This window comes from Callorhinchus milii, unplaced genomic scaffold (assembly GCF_018977255.1).
Source record: "Callorhinchus milii isolate IMCB2004 unplaced genomic scaffold, IMCB_Cmil_1.0 Scaffold1, whole genome shotgun sequence".
Lineage (NCBI taxonomy): Eukaryota > Metazoa > Chordata > Chondrichthyes > Chimaeriformes > Callorhinchidae > Callorhinchus > Callorhinchus milii.
Genome location: NW_024704742.1, coordinates 70,787,303 through 70,806,290, shown reverse-complemented (window position 1 = coordinate 70,806,290; position 18,988 = coordinate 70,787,303). Strand labels below are relative to the sequence as shown.

General features: G+C 46.0%; 1 protein-coding gene across 1 annotated transcript; it reads left to right on the top strand.

Annotated features, from left to right (window-relative positions):
* Nucleotides 1–6,105: 6,105 nt before the first annotated feature.
* On the top strand, nucleotides 6,106–7,296 carry LOC103187263 (G-protein coupled receptor 151 protein-like). The gene has a single exon (XM_007906679.1). It carries the CDS (start codon nucleotides 6,106–6,108, stop codon nucleotides 7,294–7,296), a length of 1,191 nt encoding a protein of 396 aa, XP_007904870.1.
* The last annotated feature ends 11,692 nt before the right edge of the window (nucleotides 7,297–18,988 follow it).

The window sequence follows — 18,988 nt, the reverse complement described above, 5'->3', positions numbered from 1 at the left end:
AATGTATTCTTAATTTTTGGCAAGCCTGGGATTGGCCAGAAATTAAAAGTAAAGTCTGTAGCCCAAAGCCCACCAAAAAGTAGCCCGATATTAACATGTCACCTCCTACATGGGGTAGCGCCAGAACAGCAGATTTAGGGCTTTCAAAAGGGAATTTGATAGGTACTTAAAAAGGAAAGGGGAGTTTTTCTGGTTAAATTTTTTTTAAATCAGCACCCTCCACAAAGGAGTTTTTCCCGCACATTGTGGGTGTGTGTGTGTTGTGGGTGGGGTGTGTGGTGGGGTGTGTGTGTGGGGGGGTGTGGTGTGGGGTGGGGGTGGTGTGGGATGGGTGTGGTGTGGGGGGGGTGGGTGGGGGGTGGGTGTGTGGGGGGTGGGTGTGTGGTGGGTGTGGGGTGGTGGTGTGGGGGTGGGGGTGTTGTGGGTGTGGGGGGTGTTGTGGGTGTGGGGGGTGTTGTGGGTGTGGGGGGTGTGGTGGGGGGGTGGTGTGGTGGGGGGTGTGTGGGTGGGGGTGTGTGGGGTGGGGTGGTGTGGGTGTGGGGTGTGTGTGGTGGGGGGGTGTTGTGGGTGTGGGTGGTGTGTGGTGGGGGGTTGTGGGTGTGGGGGGTGTGTGGGTGTGGGAGGAGTGTGTGGTGGGGGGGTGGTGTGGTGTGTGGTGGTGGTGGTGTGGGGGGTGGTTGTGTGTGGGTGTGTGGGGGTGTGTGTGTGGGTGTGGGGGGGTGTTGTGTGGGGTGGTGGTTGTGGGTGTTCTCAACGACGTGATAAGACGCTATATCAAATACAAGGATTATTATATTATTATGAGCTATTCAAAAAGAAAAGGAATTTTCTCCTGGTGTCCTGACTAATAATCCCTCGCCTTCTCCCTGATAAAATTGATCACTCACTTCATGTTTGTTTGGGGAGATGTTGCTGTGTGCAAAGCTGGCTGCCACGTTCGCCTACAAACACAGTCACTGCACTTAACAGTAAATGTCGTGAAGCACTTTGTGAAAGGTGCTGTATCAAATGCAAAGATTATTACTATTATTCCAATAATCAGTCCCTCTTGTCTTAATGGACTGCGGAGCCTTGCTGGCCCGTGACAAGTAGAGACCTGGGTCAGACAGCGCTCTGTGGGCTTGTGCCCATGATTGTCTTCCCCTCCCCTCCTGCTCCCCCCCGGCACCGAGTTCCCATGGCTGCAGAGTTGTCTGCTGGCACAGATTGGTTGCTGTATTTACACATTTCACAACCACAGCATTTAGACTCACACTGAGACGTCTCTGGTTCATGGACTCGCCAACATCAGAAAATCACAGATTGTTACAGCACAGAGGGAAGCTATTTGTCCCACTTTATCTGTGCCAGAAGTCTGTTTAGTCTCTCACAACCCTGTCACTCCCCATCGTGTCTGTGTTGGTGCTCGCTACCCCACTGGAGCTCTCTACTCTAATCCCATTCCCTGCTCTCTCCCCATCGTGTCTGTGCTGGTGCTCCCTCCCCACACTGGTGCTCTCTATTTTAATCTCGTTACTCTGACTGACAATCTTACAGTTAAATTGATCATTGATTTCCCACCTGTTGCTGTGCACAAATTGTTGCTGTGTTCAACTACAAATGATAATAATAATAATAATAATACAAATATACAACAACAGCAACAAACAACAACAACATTACATTTGTATAGCGGCTTTCACATTGGGAGGATGTCCCAAGATGCTGGACATTCAGCTTTTCAGCCCCGAGCTGGGGGTCGGGATCTGGGAGGGTGGAGGGCAGCGGGGAAAGAGGGTGATTGAAAGCACGGTCGAAGAGGAGGGTTTTGAGACGGGTCTTGAAGGAGGCAAGGGAGGGGGTGAGGCAGAGGGACTGTGGGTTGGAGTTTCAGTCGGTGGGGGCAAAGTGGCTGAATTCCGCCCGCCAATGGTGGGGCGGGCGAGGCAGGGGACATGATGCAGGCCGGAGCCTGCTGAGCGGAGGGAACTGGCCGTTTGGTAGGGGCCACTTACAGTAATTAATACACTGTACAGAAAACTCTGAAAGACTTTGAGACATTTTGACCAGCGTGGTGTTAAATGGAGTCCCGGAGCCAAGTGGTTGGTGTGCTCGCCTCACAAGCGAGAGGACCTGAGTTCGATTCCTTGGCGGAGCCAAACCTTAGGCAAATTTTCTTACTCCGCACGTCTCTGCTTACCGAGCAGTAAGTAAGAATGTTAGTCGATTGGTGGATCATTTTTTGGGGATAATAATCCCTCAAGACAAAATGTGGTCATTCAATCTATGGCTGTTGGTGGGGTTTTTTGTGTAATTGGCTGCCGTGTTTCACCCACAAAATACATAGTGAATCCAATGTACAGTATATTCTGTGAAGCACTTTGAGACGTCTCAACGACATGATATTATGCTATATCAAATGTAAGAATTATTAAATACAGGGAATGTTGTCATTGGTATTATTTTTGTGGGCTGGTCAGGGCTCAACCATTGTAACTGCAGCAAAGGAGAATCTCCCTACCCCCTGACTTTGTTTGAATGGTTTTACCTGGAAGCTGAGATTCATGGAACTGGCATCAATTACTTGGATTCAGGATCAGCAGTTGAAATCACTTGAACAAATTTGGGAGGGAACATAATAATGATAGTAATAATGCTTACATTTGATACAGCACATTTCACATCAGGAGGACGTCCCAAAGAGCTTCACAGGATATACTGTAAAGTGTAGTGACTGTGCATTTTGTGGGAAAACGCAGCAGCCAATTTGTACCCATCAATATAATAATAATCCTTGTACTTAATATGGTGCCTTATCACATCATTGAGACGACTCAAGGCGCTTCACAGAATCAATTGTAAAGTGAATTGACTGTATATTTTGTAGGAGAAATGCGGCAGCCAGTTGTGTACAGCGGTGTCCCACAAACAGTCATGGATTGAGTGATCAAATTATTGTTGTTATTTATTTATTTTTTGGAGGGATTTTTACCTCCACCGGAAACCGATCCACTAATTGACTAACAACTGGGTTCCTACTTACTGCTAAACAACATGTAACAACAAGATAAACAGAGGCGTGTGGAGTAAGGAAATTTGCCTATGGTTTCACCCTGCCCAGGAATTGAACTTGGGTCCTTTCGCTTGTGAGTCGAGCGTACTAACCACTATGCTACAAGATTCCACAATCTCGTCCCATTGTACACAGCAGAGCAGTGATAATATCAGTCTCAAAGCTTTAGCGATAAGACCGTCGTCTTTCAATGTGATTAATGTTTGGCAAGTAACCGATTTCTTCTCCTTTGATTCACTTAACAGATGCTCGTAGTTTGCAAGAGCCTGATGCAATATTAGCTGTTTTGTACAAAGATTTTGTAACTAGTGATCGAGTCATGACTATCAACTTGGGTCTCCGCCGAGCTGAACTGGCTCCAAGGTGACATGCTCGGTAAAAGAATGTTGGGAATCAAGCCCATCCTCCATGGTGACACTCCACCCAGTAACAACAATAACTAATAATTTTGTCACTTAATCTATGACTGTTTGTGGGACACTGCTATGTTTAATTGGCTGCCGTATTTCACCCACAAAATACACAATCAATTTGTTTTACATTATATTCTGTGAAATGCTTTGCGACGACTCAACAACATGATAAAGTGCTATATCAAATGCAAGGATTATTATTATTATTAAAATCCTGCGAAGAGGGTTTGAAACATCTCAACGACATGAAAAGGTGCTACATCAAATGCAAGGAATAATATTATTATGACTATTACACATCCCTTTAATATTCATCCTTATCAAGCATCTATCTCCCTCCCTTTTAAAAAAAATTAACAGACTCTGCTTCAATTTGGATTGATGACAGAGAATCCAAGTTGTCACCTCCCCTTTAATTTCCCTCTTTATCATTGTCTTAAATTTGTGCCCGGTCATAACTAACTTGTGACGAGTGAAATGACCTGTCACTATTCACCCTATCATGATCCTTCAGAATCATCAAGACTTCAATCAGGTCACCTCTTAATCTTTTTCTATATAGAGACAACACACAGCATAATGAAATGTATTCCACAGAGACACATAAAATAAGTCTTTAATGGTAGGACTGACACTATTGAGATTGAAATTCCATTTAGGTTTACTCTATTAATACAGGATTTAAGTAATAATAATTTGGTCACACAATCCATTCGCTGCTGCATTTCGCCCACAAAAATATACAGTCAATTCACTTTACAGTGTATTCGATGAAGTGCTTTAAGGCATCTCAATGATGTGATAAGGCGCTATATCAAATGCAAGAATTATTATTTCAGAACAGAGACCGGAGGATCTGAAATGTTTTCCATTGGAACAAAAACGATTGAGGGGTGACATTTATCAAAGTCTTTAAAATGATGAGGGGTTTTGGTATATAGGCAATCAATCGGGAGACTATATTTCCACTGGTTATTGAGTCAGTGACTAGAGGGCATCAATTTAAGACAGTTAGTAAACGAGCAAATGGGGAGGTTAGGATTTTTTTTCACACAGAATGGTTAGGACATGGAATGTCCTGATGGGAGAGGTGGTTCAGGCAGAATCCATTTTAGTTTTCAAAAGGGAACCTTTATTTACCTAGAAAGGCATAAACTGCAGGGGTGTGGGGAAAAGGCAGGTAAATTACAACAACAACTTGCACTTATAGCACCCTCCATGCAGGGTAGTGTCTCAGAGTTGATTGACTCTTGAAAACGAAATTACGTATGAAAGGATTGCTCTTTAAAAGAGCCAGCACAGACACAATGGGCCAATTGGTCTTCTGTCTTTAAGTATAGTTGATTAACGGATCGCTTTTCTGGGATAATAATCCCTTCAAAAATAATACTAATAATTTGGTCATTCAATTCTCGATAGTTTGTGGGACACTGCTGTGTGCAATTGGCTGCCATGTTTCTCCCATAAAATGTACAGTCAATTCACTGTACAATATATTCTGTGAAACACTTTAAAATGTCTTGAACACCATGATAAGGTGCGATATCAAATGCAAAGATTATTATTATTTATGGGACATTGCTGTGTAGAAATAGGGTGCTGCTTTTGCCTACAAAATACACAGGCAATACACTTTTACAGTAACAATCCTGTGAAGTGCTTTGAGACATTTTGATGAATTTAACAACAAAAATTTGCATTAATATAGCACACTTAATGCAGGATAGCATCTCAGAGTGCTGTAAGATACAAAATCAAATACAAAAATCATTATTAATTTTGTCCTTTGGATGAGACGTTAAACTGAGCTTCGGTCTGTTTCGTTTCAGGTGGATGTTAAAGATCCCGCGGCGCTATTCAAAAAGAAAAGGGAGTTTCTCTCTCCTGGTGTCATGGCCGACAATCCCCCAGATAAAATCGTTCATTCACTTCATGGCTGTTTGTGAGACTTTACTGTGGGTAAACTGGCAGCAGCATTTCCTCCACAAAATACACAGTCACTACATTTTACGGTAAAATCTGTGAAGCACTTCAAGTTGTCTTGAGGACGTGGTAATAATATTAATCCTTGCACCTTATTATATCGTTGCGACGTCAAGCGCTCTGGGATGCTGCCCTGCACGAGGAGCGCTATATAAATGCAAGTTGTTGTTGTCTCAAAGCTCTACACAGAATATACTGTAAAACTGCTGTATCAAATGCAAGTCCTATGTGTGGGACAATTCATTCAGAAAGAGTTAGATCACTGGAGAAAATCTGGACCCTGGTGGAATTTCTCTCCCCTGGTAGCTATTGCTGAGAGACCCTGGCACACTAAGAGTTAACAATCCTGGATGCCAATTGAGTGCTTCCTGACTCAATGGGCGGATTGTAGGAGTTAGAAATCTATTTCTCAGAGAAAATGCATAGACCTCCCCCTTTGCTTTGACGTGTCCTGCTTACGAGAGTCTCTGAGCAAACCTGCCTCCTCCCTCTGTCTCCCTATCCACCCTCACCTCCTCTCTCTCTCTCTCTCTCTCCCCCCGTCACCCCTTCCCATCACATCCCAGCCCAGGCTGACCACCTGCCTTGCCTTTATGCCTGTTCTGGACGCTTTCAGCACCACAGTTACGGCGGACAGCTCCTCACCACATCACCGCAATGAACATCTCCAGCAGTAGCGACCTGTTGGAGTTGGCCGGGGGATCCCAATATTTGGAGGATGGGGACTTTAGGACCTCTTTGCCTGTAATCCTCGGGGTGATCTGCCTTCTGGGCTTGTCTGGCAATGTCCTGGTAGCGATGGGTTTGACCATGGACCTCAGAAAAGGCAGGAGATCGGCTGTCAACACTTGGATCTTGGTCTTGAGCTCCACAGACTTTCTCATCCTCCTGCTTTGCCTTCCAATCCGAGCCGCTGTCTACTCAAAGCCAACTTGGACTTTGGGGCGCCTGGCTTGCAAGTCCTCGGATTACATCCTACAAGCCTTGTTGACCACCAAAGCTTTTTGCCTGGCCGCTTTGGGACATGCAAGTTACAGGCAAGTCAGCCAACCTACTAAACCTGACCACCTCAAGCCTCAACCAGCCACTGCTATCTTGGCTTTGTCTGGCTTAACAGCCTCCATCCTATTGCCCATCCCTCACTGGCTCTTCTCCACCACACAGCAGAGCCAGCTAGCCACCTATTGCTTGTTCCAGGTGCCCAGCCACGGCACAAGGTTCATGTGGGTCTTCAGCAAAGCTTACCCTGTCTTGGCTTACTGCCTCCCACTGGCTTTTTCCATCGTTTGCCCCATCAAAGCTCTCCTGCTGCCCGGAACACCCCAGAGAAATAGGACCATCAACCCAAGATACCAGACCAGGAGGGTTTCCATCATGGTGCTTGCCCTCAGCTTGGCATTTGCTCTCCTAAGGCTCCCAGATTGGATTACCTGGATCTGGCTTAGACACAGAGACACTGGGAGCTCCAAGCCCCCTGTTTCCCTGATGGTCCTCTCCCAAGTTCTACTTTTCCTGGGTTGCACAGTGAACCCTGTGATAGTCTCTGCCATGTCCAGGGAGTTCAGGGATGGGTTGAGGGATATTTGGTCAGCGGTTCGATGCAGGCAGGCACCTAGGAGCACTTCTGAGGAGCTGGAGGGAGAGAGAGAAGGGAAAGGACCAGGGAGAAGAGGAAACAGTGCCTTGGGGCACCTCCAGACCATCTCAACCCTGCAGAATGTGGACATCTGCCAAAGCCCAATCGACCAACTGCTCCCAGATGTTCGCCACTTCTGGCAGGACAGAGAGAACACTAAAGCTGCGGTTGACCAGGACCCGATTCCCTGGGAGCATCATGAAAACGCCTAAAAGGAAGTTTGCAACAGGTTTGATCACACATGTAGCTGAGTTAATAATATTAATAATCCTTGCATTTGATGTAGCACCTTATCACATTGTTAAGACTTCTCAACACGTTTCACAGAATATACTGTAAAGTGGACTGACTGTGTATTTTGTGAGGGAAACAGGAATTTTTAAAATTTTCTTTCTAAGTTACAGATATGTAATATGGAATCATGTAGCGTAGTGGTTAACGTGCTTCAGTGAGGGTACCCGCTCCCCACTGGAGCTCTCTTCTCCAATTCCATACATTTGCTATTTCCCAAGCTCTAATCCCATTCCCCTGCTCTTTCCCCATTGTGTCTATGCTGCTGCTCACTCCCCTCTGGAGCTCTCTCTAACACTTCTTGACTGTATTAATAATTAATAGTGTAAAGAACTAATTAACTTGTATGTTTTTTGCACCTTAATAGTTTAAGACTCCTTAATAGCAATTATTAAATCTAGTAACTGTTTATCTTTGTAGGCAAATGCAGCAACCCCAAGCAGTTATGGGGTGAATGGTGAATTAATCTGGAGGATTGTCGGCCAGGACAACGGGAGAGAGAAATTCCCTTCTCTTTTCCAGTAGCGCTGCGGGATCTTTAACGTCCACCTGGACAGGTGTAGATAGTATCTCGGTTCAATGTCTCATTGTGAAGGACAGCACCTCAGACAATGTAAAGCACCATTTTCTCTCCCACCCATACTACTTCCATTGCTGCATTGGTGTGTCAGTATGGAATGTAAGTTCAAGAACATTGCTTTGTTCTCTCAATACAAACTGATAAGGAAATCAAGACCCCAAAATGACAAGGGAAGGGGAGTGGGGGTGTCTAATTTGTAAAAAAAAGATTCAGGCAGCAAGAGAAAAATGGGGGAATATAATATAATATATATTGCATTTGATATAGTGCTTTTTACGTCTTCTAGACGTCTCAAAGCGCCGCACAGAATAAATTGTAAAGTGAATTTGACTGTATGCTTGTGGACGAAACGCGACAGCTAATTGCACACATGAGTGTCCCAGAAACAGTCGTGGTTTGAAGTGACCAATTTATTATTGTTTTTTTTTCTTGAGGGAATATTATCAGCCGTGTGTAGTAAGAATACTTGCCCAAGGTTTCGCCCTGCCAGGAACCAAACCCAGATCTCTCGCTTGCGAGGCGAATGCTCTAACCACTGAGCTACAGGACTCCATTAGAAAAGGTTAGGAAAGACTATTAGAGAATAGATATTCTGTAAGCGAATATCACAAATTAACAAGCATTGATTGCCTCCACCCCCTATCCTAATCACCCGGCTCTGATTCTCTGCCCTGTGAGCACTCTACAGTGGTGATGCTTTGTGTCAGAATGTGCCCCTGCCCCCTCTCTATTGCCCAGGAGGCCTGGGGCCGAAATTTGACACGCAGCTCTTAATACTCATTTCTTGCAGTGTTGAAATGCTTCTGTCTTGTAATATGCTCTTCTCTCTCGTTCCATTCAGTCAGTCAGTCTCCGAAATGGAAAATGTTACTGGTTGCATGCATCCCTCCCTCCCTCCCTCCCTCCTTCTTCCGTCTATCTTTCTTTCCACTTTTTTCCTTCATTCTGTACTTCTTTCTCTCCTTTTTTCCCCCTCCCTCCCTGCCTCCCTCCCTTCCTCTCTTCCCTCCCTCCCTCTTACACTCCCTCCTTCCTACACTCCCTCCCCTCCCTTCCTCCTTGTGTGGTATTTATTAAAAGGTTTATTCAATGTGTCTGATGGTCACTTTCTTGTGCACTGAACTGCAAATACACAGTCACCAATTACATTTTACACGTGCATCTGTGAAGACTATGCAGGGAGTTTCTCTCTCACGGAGTCCTGACTGACAATGCTTCCAGCTAACAGTCAAACACCTCCTGGCTGTTTGTGACATTGTGCTGTGTACAAGTGGCTGCCACGTTTGCTTAATAATAATAATCCTTGTATTTTATGTAGTGCCCTATCACATAATTGAGATGCCACTAAGTGCTTTACAGGATATACTGTAAAGTGGAGTCATTGTGTATTTTGTGAGAAAAACATGGCAGCCAGTTGCATACAGCAATGTCCCACAAACAGTCAGTGAACAATTTTATCTGGGGGATTGTTGGTCAGGACATGGAAACTATTCTCCGATTAGTGCCATGGGATCTTTAATACCTGAACAGATAGATGGGACCTTGGTTTATGTCTCATCTGAACAACGGCATCGCCGACAATGGAACACAACTGCAGCATTGCATTGGAGCGTCATCTTAGACTATGTGATTCCAAATCCCGACATGGGGGCTTGAACCCACAACCTTATTACTCAGAAGCAAGAGCGCTACCACTGAACCAGGCTGACACATAGCATGCATACAGCATACACAGAAACTACACTTTGGCAGCAGTTCACTGTGAAGTTCTTAAAGATCTGCAAAGTAGATCAAACTGAATACTAAATCAACTCTACAAATTCCATTGTTCTGACAAGTGTCATTTTGTCTTAAAATTTAATATGTGGAATTTTTTTTAATCCACTTCTGGTTTGGACGATGTTTTTATTTCTTAAATATTGTGCAAAATTTCACAGGCATGATATCAATCGACCTAGGTTTGATTCCCAGGCGGGACGAAACCTTGGGCAATTTTCCTTATGCCACACGGCTCTGTTTACCTAGCAGTAACTAGGAGCCCGGTTGTTAGTCGATTTGCAGATTGTCTTATGGATCAATAATCCGCTGTGGAGTCCTCAGTGGTTAGAGCACTCGCTTTGCAAGCGAGAGACCTGAGTTCAATTCCAGGCAGGGCGAAACCTTGGGCAAGTTTCCTTACTCCACACGCCTAATAATAATCCCTCCAAAAACCCAAAACAATAATAAATTGGTCATTTTCAATCTACGACTGTTTGTGGGACATTGGCTGCCGCATTCGCCCACAAATATACAGTCAATTCACTTTACAGTGTATTCTGTGAAGCGCTTTGGGACGTCCTCCCGACGTGAAAAGCGCTATATCAAATTCAAGGATTATTATTATTATAATCAGTCCCCCCAAAAAATTGGTCACTCAATCTACGACTGTGGGACACTGCTGTGCGCAATTATCTGCCGCATTTCACTCACAAAATACACAGTTAAGTCACTTTACAATATAATCTGTCAAGTGCTTTTAGATGTCTCAACAACATGATAAGACGCTATATCAAGTGCAAGGATTATGGTGTTGAGTGAGCCCCTGCATGGCACTGGAGTTGGACCTCTAGAGCATCACAGTGGTTGTCACGTCACAAGCTGTCCTGTAAAGGTCCTCCCACCAAGCTGAAGGCAGATACACAGCTGCTGCTCAAGCCCTAAACCTCCAACTGGTGAAACCATTGCTCAATGGGAAGGGATGTGTGCCCGAGCTGTGGATAGGAAGATGATGGCAATGCTCTCAAACATTTTGTGCTGAGATGTATTGCCCAACAGGAAACTAGCAGGGAGTTCCTGGTATCGACCATCCACCTAGTGAGAGCTCAAACCCGTGCTTGTCAGATGACAAATGACCAACTAGTGACTATCCTCTTTGGGGGGAGGTAAGCAGGGTCTCCTTGGACTTGAACTGGCTCCAAGATGACATGTTTGTCAATGTAATGTCTGAATCGAGCCCACCCTCTGTGACTGTCTTTAGTTTAGTTCCTGAACCAGGGCGATCTGCAGTATTCCAGGGCACTGCTGATGGCAGCACAGCCCAGCCTGGCTCATCGCAGGACTTGGAAGGGCAGACCAGTCACTGGGGGCGGGGAATCCTCCCACTCAGCTCCTGTTAACCCTGTAAGCCAAAGCTCCAAAGGGTAGGGTGGTCCTAACTGGACTAACAATGGGAGATCTTGCCAGACAGGGATATCAATGACGAGTCGTGTGGTTCAGCTGGTTATACTCTAGCTGTTATCCCAACACATACTCTGGGGTCCCCAAGCATTCTCTGGGATTAAATAAACAGAGTATCCTTTTTATGGAGAGAATGTACATTTCTTTTGAAACATTGTAGGTGACATACATATGGGGAACTCTGGTCTGGTTTGGATTCTCTTAAGCACGGTGATGGGTTTCTGCGTGGGTCGGCCACTCAACTGACAAAAAAATTCACTCTCTCATTCTTAATTTTGCTACCATTCTCTATCTCACATTCTCCCTTATTCTTTCTCACTATCTTTCGTTCTGTCTCAGTCTCTCTTATTGTCTCACACTATTTCTCTCATACATTTTATTCTCTCATACTCTCATTCTTCTTCAACTTCTCTCGTTCTCTCTTACACTCTATCATTCTGCCCCACTCTATCTCTCAAACTCTCATTCTCACACTTTCACTCAGTCTCTCTCAGCCTTTCTCATTCTCTCTCGCTGTCATACAAACTCTTTCACAAACACTGTGTGATGATAGTGTCTCTGTCGTTCTCTCACTGATTCCCTGTCTTATTCTCACCCTCTGTGTCTTGTTCTCTCTTTCTCCTTAATTCTTCCATGCTTTCTTCTCTCCCACACTCTCTCCCTCCCTCACTCTCATTCTATCTCTCACTCTCTCTCCCTCCATCACACTCTCCCTCCCTCACTCTCTTTCTCTCCCTCACTTTTCTCTCTATCCCTCACTCACATTCTCTCTCTCTCTCTTGTTCTCTTGTACTTGTTTTGCTTTCTTTCTCTCTCAGTCTCATGTCTTGTTTCTTCTTTCTCATTCTATCTTGCTCCCTCTCCCCTCTCTCATTCGCTTTTCTCTCTCTCTCTCTCGTTTTCTCTCACTCCCCCTCTCCTTAATTCTCTTAATCTTTTCGCCCACAGAATACAGTCAATTCACTTTACAGTATATCCTGTGAAGCGCTTTGAGGCATCTCGATGACGTGATAAGGCGCTATATCAAGTGTAACGATTATTATTATTATTCCCTACCAGACAAAGCAGTTTACTGGGCCAGATAGAGATGAAATAACACACCCTCATACAGCCACCAGGTAGTCTTCAAAGCAGGACAAGCAGCGGGAAAGCTTGCCAGACAGCAATATCAATGGCAAGCTGTGCAGTTTTAGCTGGTTGGGTTCCAGCATTTACCTCAACCACACTCTTGGGTCCCAAGCCTTGGCTCTTGCCAACCTGCACCCAATACTCTGGAATTAGGTAAGCAGGATGTGTCCCTCCAGGGAGAGAGTCCGCTTTCCTTTCCAATGAATATCTTTGGAATTTCAATGTGTAGGTGGGATGCATGGAATTCTCAGTTTGGTTTGGATACTCTTAAGCATGGGGATGGGTTTCTGCATGTGTCAGACACGCGGCTGACCAAAAAAAACGTCTCTCTCTCTCTCTCTCTCTCTCTCACACACACACAGACACACACACAGCCCTGACATTTCAAAGCTTTGATCTAATCTCCCAGCCTGTGTTGAGTTGCGAGCAATCTCAAAGCCTCCCAGGGCTCCGCTGGGATCAAAAACAATGAAATGATGTGATGTGATGTTTACAGACAGGAGGACTAAGGAAGAAAGAGATTTGACAGCATGGTGCCTGCAAGATGTGTGTCTGCAGCCTTAGGCAGTCGTCATAGCAACTGCAAAGTACCGTTTATAGACTCACATTCTGGATAAAGGTTATTCAATAAAATGGGTTTCCATTTATCCTGATCCCTGTGTGTCTGTGTGTGGGTGGTGGGTGTCTCACAAGTCAACTGAGGCAAATAATATCAACTCCAACTTCACCTGTTAATCACAACAACAACAACAACAAGACTACATTTCACGTCGGGAGGACTTCCCAAGGTGCTGGATCACCTCTCCATCCCTCACTCCCCTCCCTCATCCCTCACTCCTTTCCCTCATCCCTCACCACCCACCCTCATCCCTCACTCCCCTCACTCCTTTCCCTCATCCCACACGCCCTTCCCTCATCCCTCACTACCCTCACTCCTCTTCTACATCCCTCTCCTCCCTCCCCTCCCTCATTCCTCACTTCCCTCTCTCATCCCTCACTCCCCTCCCTCATCCTTCACCACCCTCCCTCATCCCTCACTACCCTCACTCATCCCTCACTTCTCTTCTACATCCCTTTCCTCCTTCATTCCTTCCTCCCCTCCCTCATCCCTCACTTCCCTCCCTCATCCGTCACTCCCCTCCCTCATCCATCACTCCCCTCCCTCATCCCTCATTCCCTTTCCTCATCCCTCACTCCCCTCCCTCCATCCCTCACTCCCTACCCTCATCCCTTACTCCCTGCCTCATTCCCTCCCTCATTCCCACTCTCATTCCTCACTCCTCTCCTTCATCCCTCCCTCACTCCATCATCTTTCCCTACCTCATCCCTCCCTCATACGTCGCTCCCCATATCTTATCCCTCACTCCCTCATCCCCTCTCCCTCATCGATTCATCCCTTCCGTTACCGCTCACTTCCTGACTCATACCTCGCTCCCATTCTCTCAAGGTGATCGCACTAACCACTACACTACAGGACTTGAGCTCTGAGAATTCCATGCAGTTTGAAAGGTGCTGTGTAAGTGCAAATCGTTGTGAAGCTCTAAGACATTTCAAGCATTTCAAGCAAACACATGTTAGTTAATGTTAATGTTTCACACTTCCTGCACTCACACTCTGCCCCTGGGTGGTGATTGCAGGTATAACAACGTGAAATCTCGCCACACTGTTCGAATAGAGAAGGGATTTCTCTCTGCTGGTGTCCTGACAAACAATTTCCCAAATAAAATTTGTCATTAACTTCATAGCTGTTTATGGGACATTACTGTTCACAAATTGGCTGTCACTTTTGCCTACAGAATACAGCCACTACACTTAACAATAAAATCCTGTGAAACGCTTTGAGACGTCCTTCCGATGTGAAAGGTGGGATACAGGATTTTTATCATTATAATTGTTATAACCACCCTTTCTGTTAACCTGCTATGGTTGCTAAGTACCCTCTGGGTAGACAAAAAAAACTTCCTAATGTCTTAATGCTTTCACGTCATTGCAACGTCTCAAAGCGCTTCACAGATGTCTCAAAGCGCTTCACAGTATGTGTTGTGTGTGTGTATATGTGTGCGTATAGAGTGTGCTGTGTGCGTATAGTGTGTGCTAGTGTGTGTATAATGTGTGCTACGTGTACAGGGTGTGCTGTGTGTGTGCTGTGTGTATAGAATGTGCTCGAATTCAAGATCCTCATCCTCACCTACAAGGCCATTCACGGCCTTGCTCCCTCCTACCTCTCCGACCTACTATCCCCCTACCTACCTGCCCGTACCCTCCGTTCCTCTGGCTCCGGTCTGCTCCACATCCCCCGCCCCAACCGCCCTACCATCGGTGGCCGGGCCTTCAGCCTCTCAGCCCCGAGGCTCTGGAACTCTATCCCCCAGTGCCTTCGCCGCTTCCTCCCTTTCCTCCTTCAAGGCCGGTCTCAAGACCTTTCTCTTTGACCGAGCCTTCAGCTCCCTCTCAACTCTCTACCCCCTCCTCGCTCCCTCCCTTCCCTCCCCTCACCCTGACCATTTCCCCCCTCCTCGGGTCCTGACCCAACTGTACAGCGCCTTGGGATGTCCTCCCGACGTGAAAGGCGCTCTATAAATGGAATCTTGTTGTTGTTGTGTGTATAGGCTGTGTGTATATAGGGTGTCCGTGTACATAGGGTGTGTATATGGTGTGTGTACAGGCTGGGTGTGTATATGGGGTGTGTGTGTATAGGGTGTGTACACACGTACATGGGGTGTGTATAGGGTGTGGATACACGATGGCTGTGTATAGGGTGTGGATACACGATGGCTGTGTATAGGGTGTGTGTGTATAGGGTATGTATACAGGGTGTGTGTGTATATAGGGTGTGTGTATATGGGCTCTGTTTGGGGTGTGTATATGGGGTGTATATGGGGTGTGTGTATATGGGCTGTGTTTGGGGTGTGTGTATATGGGCTGTGTTTGGGGTGTGTGTATATGGGCTGTGTTTGGGGTGTGTGTATATGGGGTGTGTGTATATGGGCTGTGTTTGGGGTGTGTATATGGGGTGTATATGGGTGTGTGTATATGGGGTGTGTGTATATGGGCTGTGTTTGGGGTGTGTGTATATGGGGTGTGTGTATATGGGGTGTGTGTATATGGTTGGGGTGTGTGTGTGTATATGGGGCTGGTGGTTTGGGGTGTGTGTATATGGGGTGTGTGTATATGGGCTGTGTTTGGGTTGTGTGTATATGGGGGTGTGTATATGGGCTGTGTTTGGGGTGTGTATATGGGGTGTATATGGGGTTGTGTATATGGGGTGTGTGTATATGGGGTGTGTGTATATGGGCTGTGTTTGGGGTGTGTATATGGGGTGTATATGGGGTGTGTGTGTATGTTGGGGTGTGTGTGTGCAACATTGCTGTGTGCAAATTGTTTGCTGTGTTCGCCCACAAAACACTGTCACTTTAACTTCAAGATCCAATCTCTTCACTCCCTGGCACCTCCCTAATTCTCTGACCTGCTCCCACCCCATTCCTCCCCCGATTCTCAGATGCATGTCCCTCGGCCCCTCCACTCACCATTGGCCGCAATGCTTTCAGCCACCTCACCCCAAATCTCTGGAACTCTCTGCTTGAATCCCTCCGCCTCGCCCCCTTTTTGTTTATCTTCAAATGACACCTAAAGATTTTCATGTTTGACCATGCCTTTCATCACCTTTCTTTCCAGCTCCCACTGTTAACCACTCTGAGATTCTACATGTGTGAAGGGCGCTGTATAAATGCAAGTTGTTGTTGTGACCCCATCACACCCACCCTCACCCGGCTCCACTGGCTCCCCATCCCTCAGAGGATCGAGTTTAAAATCATCGTCCTCACTTTCAAATCCCTCCATGGCCTTACCTCCTCCTACCTCTCCGACCTGCTAACCCCTTATCAACCTGTCCGCTCCCTTCGCTCAGCAGGCTCCGGCCTGCTCCATGTCCCCCACCCGGCCCGGCCCACCATTGGCGGTTGGGCCTTCAGCCTTTCTGCCCCCACCTTCTGGAACTCCATTCCACATTCCCTTCGCCTCGCTCCCTCCCTTGCCTCTGTCTGAAGACCTTGCTCTTCAACCGTGCCTTCAGCTACCCTCTCTGCCCTCCACCTTGCCTGATCACAACCACACACCCGCTCGGGTCCTAATCCCTGACTGTTCAGCGCCTTGGAACGTCCTCTTGACATACATGTACATACATACGTACGTACGTATGTACGTACGTACGTACCTACCTACCTCCTACCTACCTACCTGCCTGCCTGCCTATCTACCTACGCACGTACGTATGTACGTACATACATGCATACATATGCCTAACTTCCACTCTGGATAACAATATATAATAATAATCCTTGATTTGACATAGCACCTTATCGTGTCATTGGAAAGTCTCAAAGCACTTCACAGATTATATTGTAAAGTGGATTGTTTTTGCGTATTTTGTGGGTGAAACGTGGTCAGCCAATGGTGCACAGCAATGTCTCACAAATTTTTTTGAGAGATTATTACCACGGAAAGCTTTCCACCAACCAACTAACAACCAGGTTTCTACTTACCTCTAGGTAAACAGGCGTGTGGAGTAAGGTAACTTGCCTAAAGTTTTGTTCCGCCCGGGAATCGAACCTGAGTTCTCTTGCTTGCGAGGCGAGTGCTCTAACCACTATGCTACAGGACTCCATAAATCAGTGAACCCTTTCCTCTTGGAGTGATGAGTTATTAGGAATTGTGAGGTTCTATCTCTTTTTGATTTTTTTTTTGCCCTTGGCAGCAAACAGCTTGCGAGCATCATGTTTGTAAGAGGCACATTCCTGCTGCAGTCATTTTCACTCCGACCTCTTTCCCCCACTTCCCTCCCCACTCCCCAGCACCCGCTGTCTTGAACCCACACCTCTGGCTTCTGTTACACTAACTACTGGCTGCCCGAAGTGACAGACTTAGGACACTGGAGGAAATGGCACCTTTCTGTCACTCACTGTCTCCCAGGCAGTAGATTCACAGAGGAGAGGTGTCAGTCTCTTTCGCAAAGTTGGATGCTGCTTGGAGGGAGATGCAAGGAATGCCGTGGGAGAGAGAGAGGGGTGTGTGTGTGTGTGAATATGGATCATGTGGAAGAACTAACAATTATTCACATGAGCCTCTCTCTCTCCCTGCTTTCTGGGGCGTTAAACATTGCAAATAATATTAACAGTAACAACAATCCCCGTGGCTCTGACAGTGTTGAAATGGGTTCCTGTACTTTGCATATTGCTATCAAGCATAGTGACTGTTTATTTATAAACAAACATGGGAGTCACATGGGGATCAGACTCATTGGACACTCCTGCCCCATCCCCCCCTTCCCCCAACTCCTTTTAAGTCATGGAGTTGAGCATTGCACTGCCTGTTCAGATGGACTTTAAAGATCCCGTGGCACTATTGGAAAAGGGAAGGCAGTTTCTCTCTCCCGGTATCCTGGCTAACAATCCCCCATATAAAATTGATCACTCACTTCATGGCTATTTGTGGAACATTGCTGTGCGCAAACTGGCTGCCCATTTCGCCCACACAATACAAAGTCAATCCACTTTACAGTGTATCCTGTGAAGTGATTTGAGATTAGGCACTATATCAAATGCAAGGATTATTATTATTATCTCTTTGCACAGTACATCTGGGGCGTGGATAAGATAGTAATGACTAAGTAGAAGATGTGAGTTGTTTTCACCTTGAGGCACATGGGTTAAGTTATTCCTCTTGGTTGACCCTCTAATGTCTGTCACAAGAGACCAGACAATGACAGACCATAACACCAACGCCTCGCAATGTCAAAACGTCTCAACACGCTTCACTGGTAAATACTGTCACGTGTAGTGACTGTTTCCTGAGGTAATTCCCCTTGAGGTCAGTGAGTAGACATTTGTAAGAGACTAAAAGCGGAAACATGACTGCCTGGGCTCCAAGAATAGCTCATGTCTGGCTGTGCTTCACAGATAATGGACAGAGAGAATCAATTTATGTTGTGAATTACAATGGAAGGAAACACAATAAATAGGAGCTCTGGGACATTCAAAACACATTGAATTAATGTCTTCACAAATAGCCCATGGCTGGCTCGGAGTCTCATCCATGTTATTATACATCACATCTCTCATATTTGCTCCCGGTCTTACCACTTGGAGTCCACATCATAGATAGGAGGTCATTTGAGCTTTTGTATCAATCCTGGTGCTCTCACTTCCCTACTGGAACTCTCTACTCTAATCCCATTCCTGCCTTCGCCCCATTGTATCTGTGTTGCTGCTCACTCCCCTTCACTTGAGCTATCCACTCTAATCCCATTCCACTGCTCACTCAAGTAACCCCTTCAGTGGAGCCCTCTGCCGCATTTCCCTACAAAATACACAGTCACTCCACCTTACAATATATCATGTGAAGCGCTTTGAGACATTCTCCTGACGTGAAAGGTGCTATATCAATGCATGGATTCACATAATTATTTTCCACAATTGTTTGACACTAGCTGTACCCGTGGCAGCTACGCTTGCAACCAAAAAGTCCAATATGAAATGTAGATAGACACACACATAGACAATTCATCTTTATACTTATCTGGGAGGACTCCTTTTAGAAGGACTCAATGAGAGGACTCAGCGCTTTAAAAATGTAATTGTGCTGTTGGTGTTCTTTATTTTGTTCCCGCCGCTACTTGGGTAGCTTGGCTACGT

What these genes read in the sequence shown, in the direction of transcription:
- LOC103187263 (XM_007906679.1), top strand. Translation starts at nt 6,106, where the DNA reads ATGAACATCTCCAGCAGTAGCGACCTGTTGGAGTTGGCCGGGGGATCC.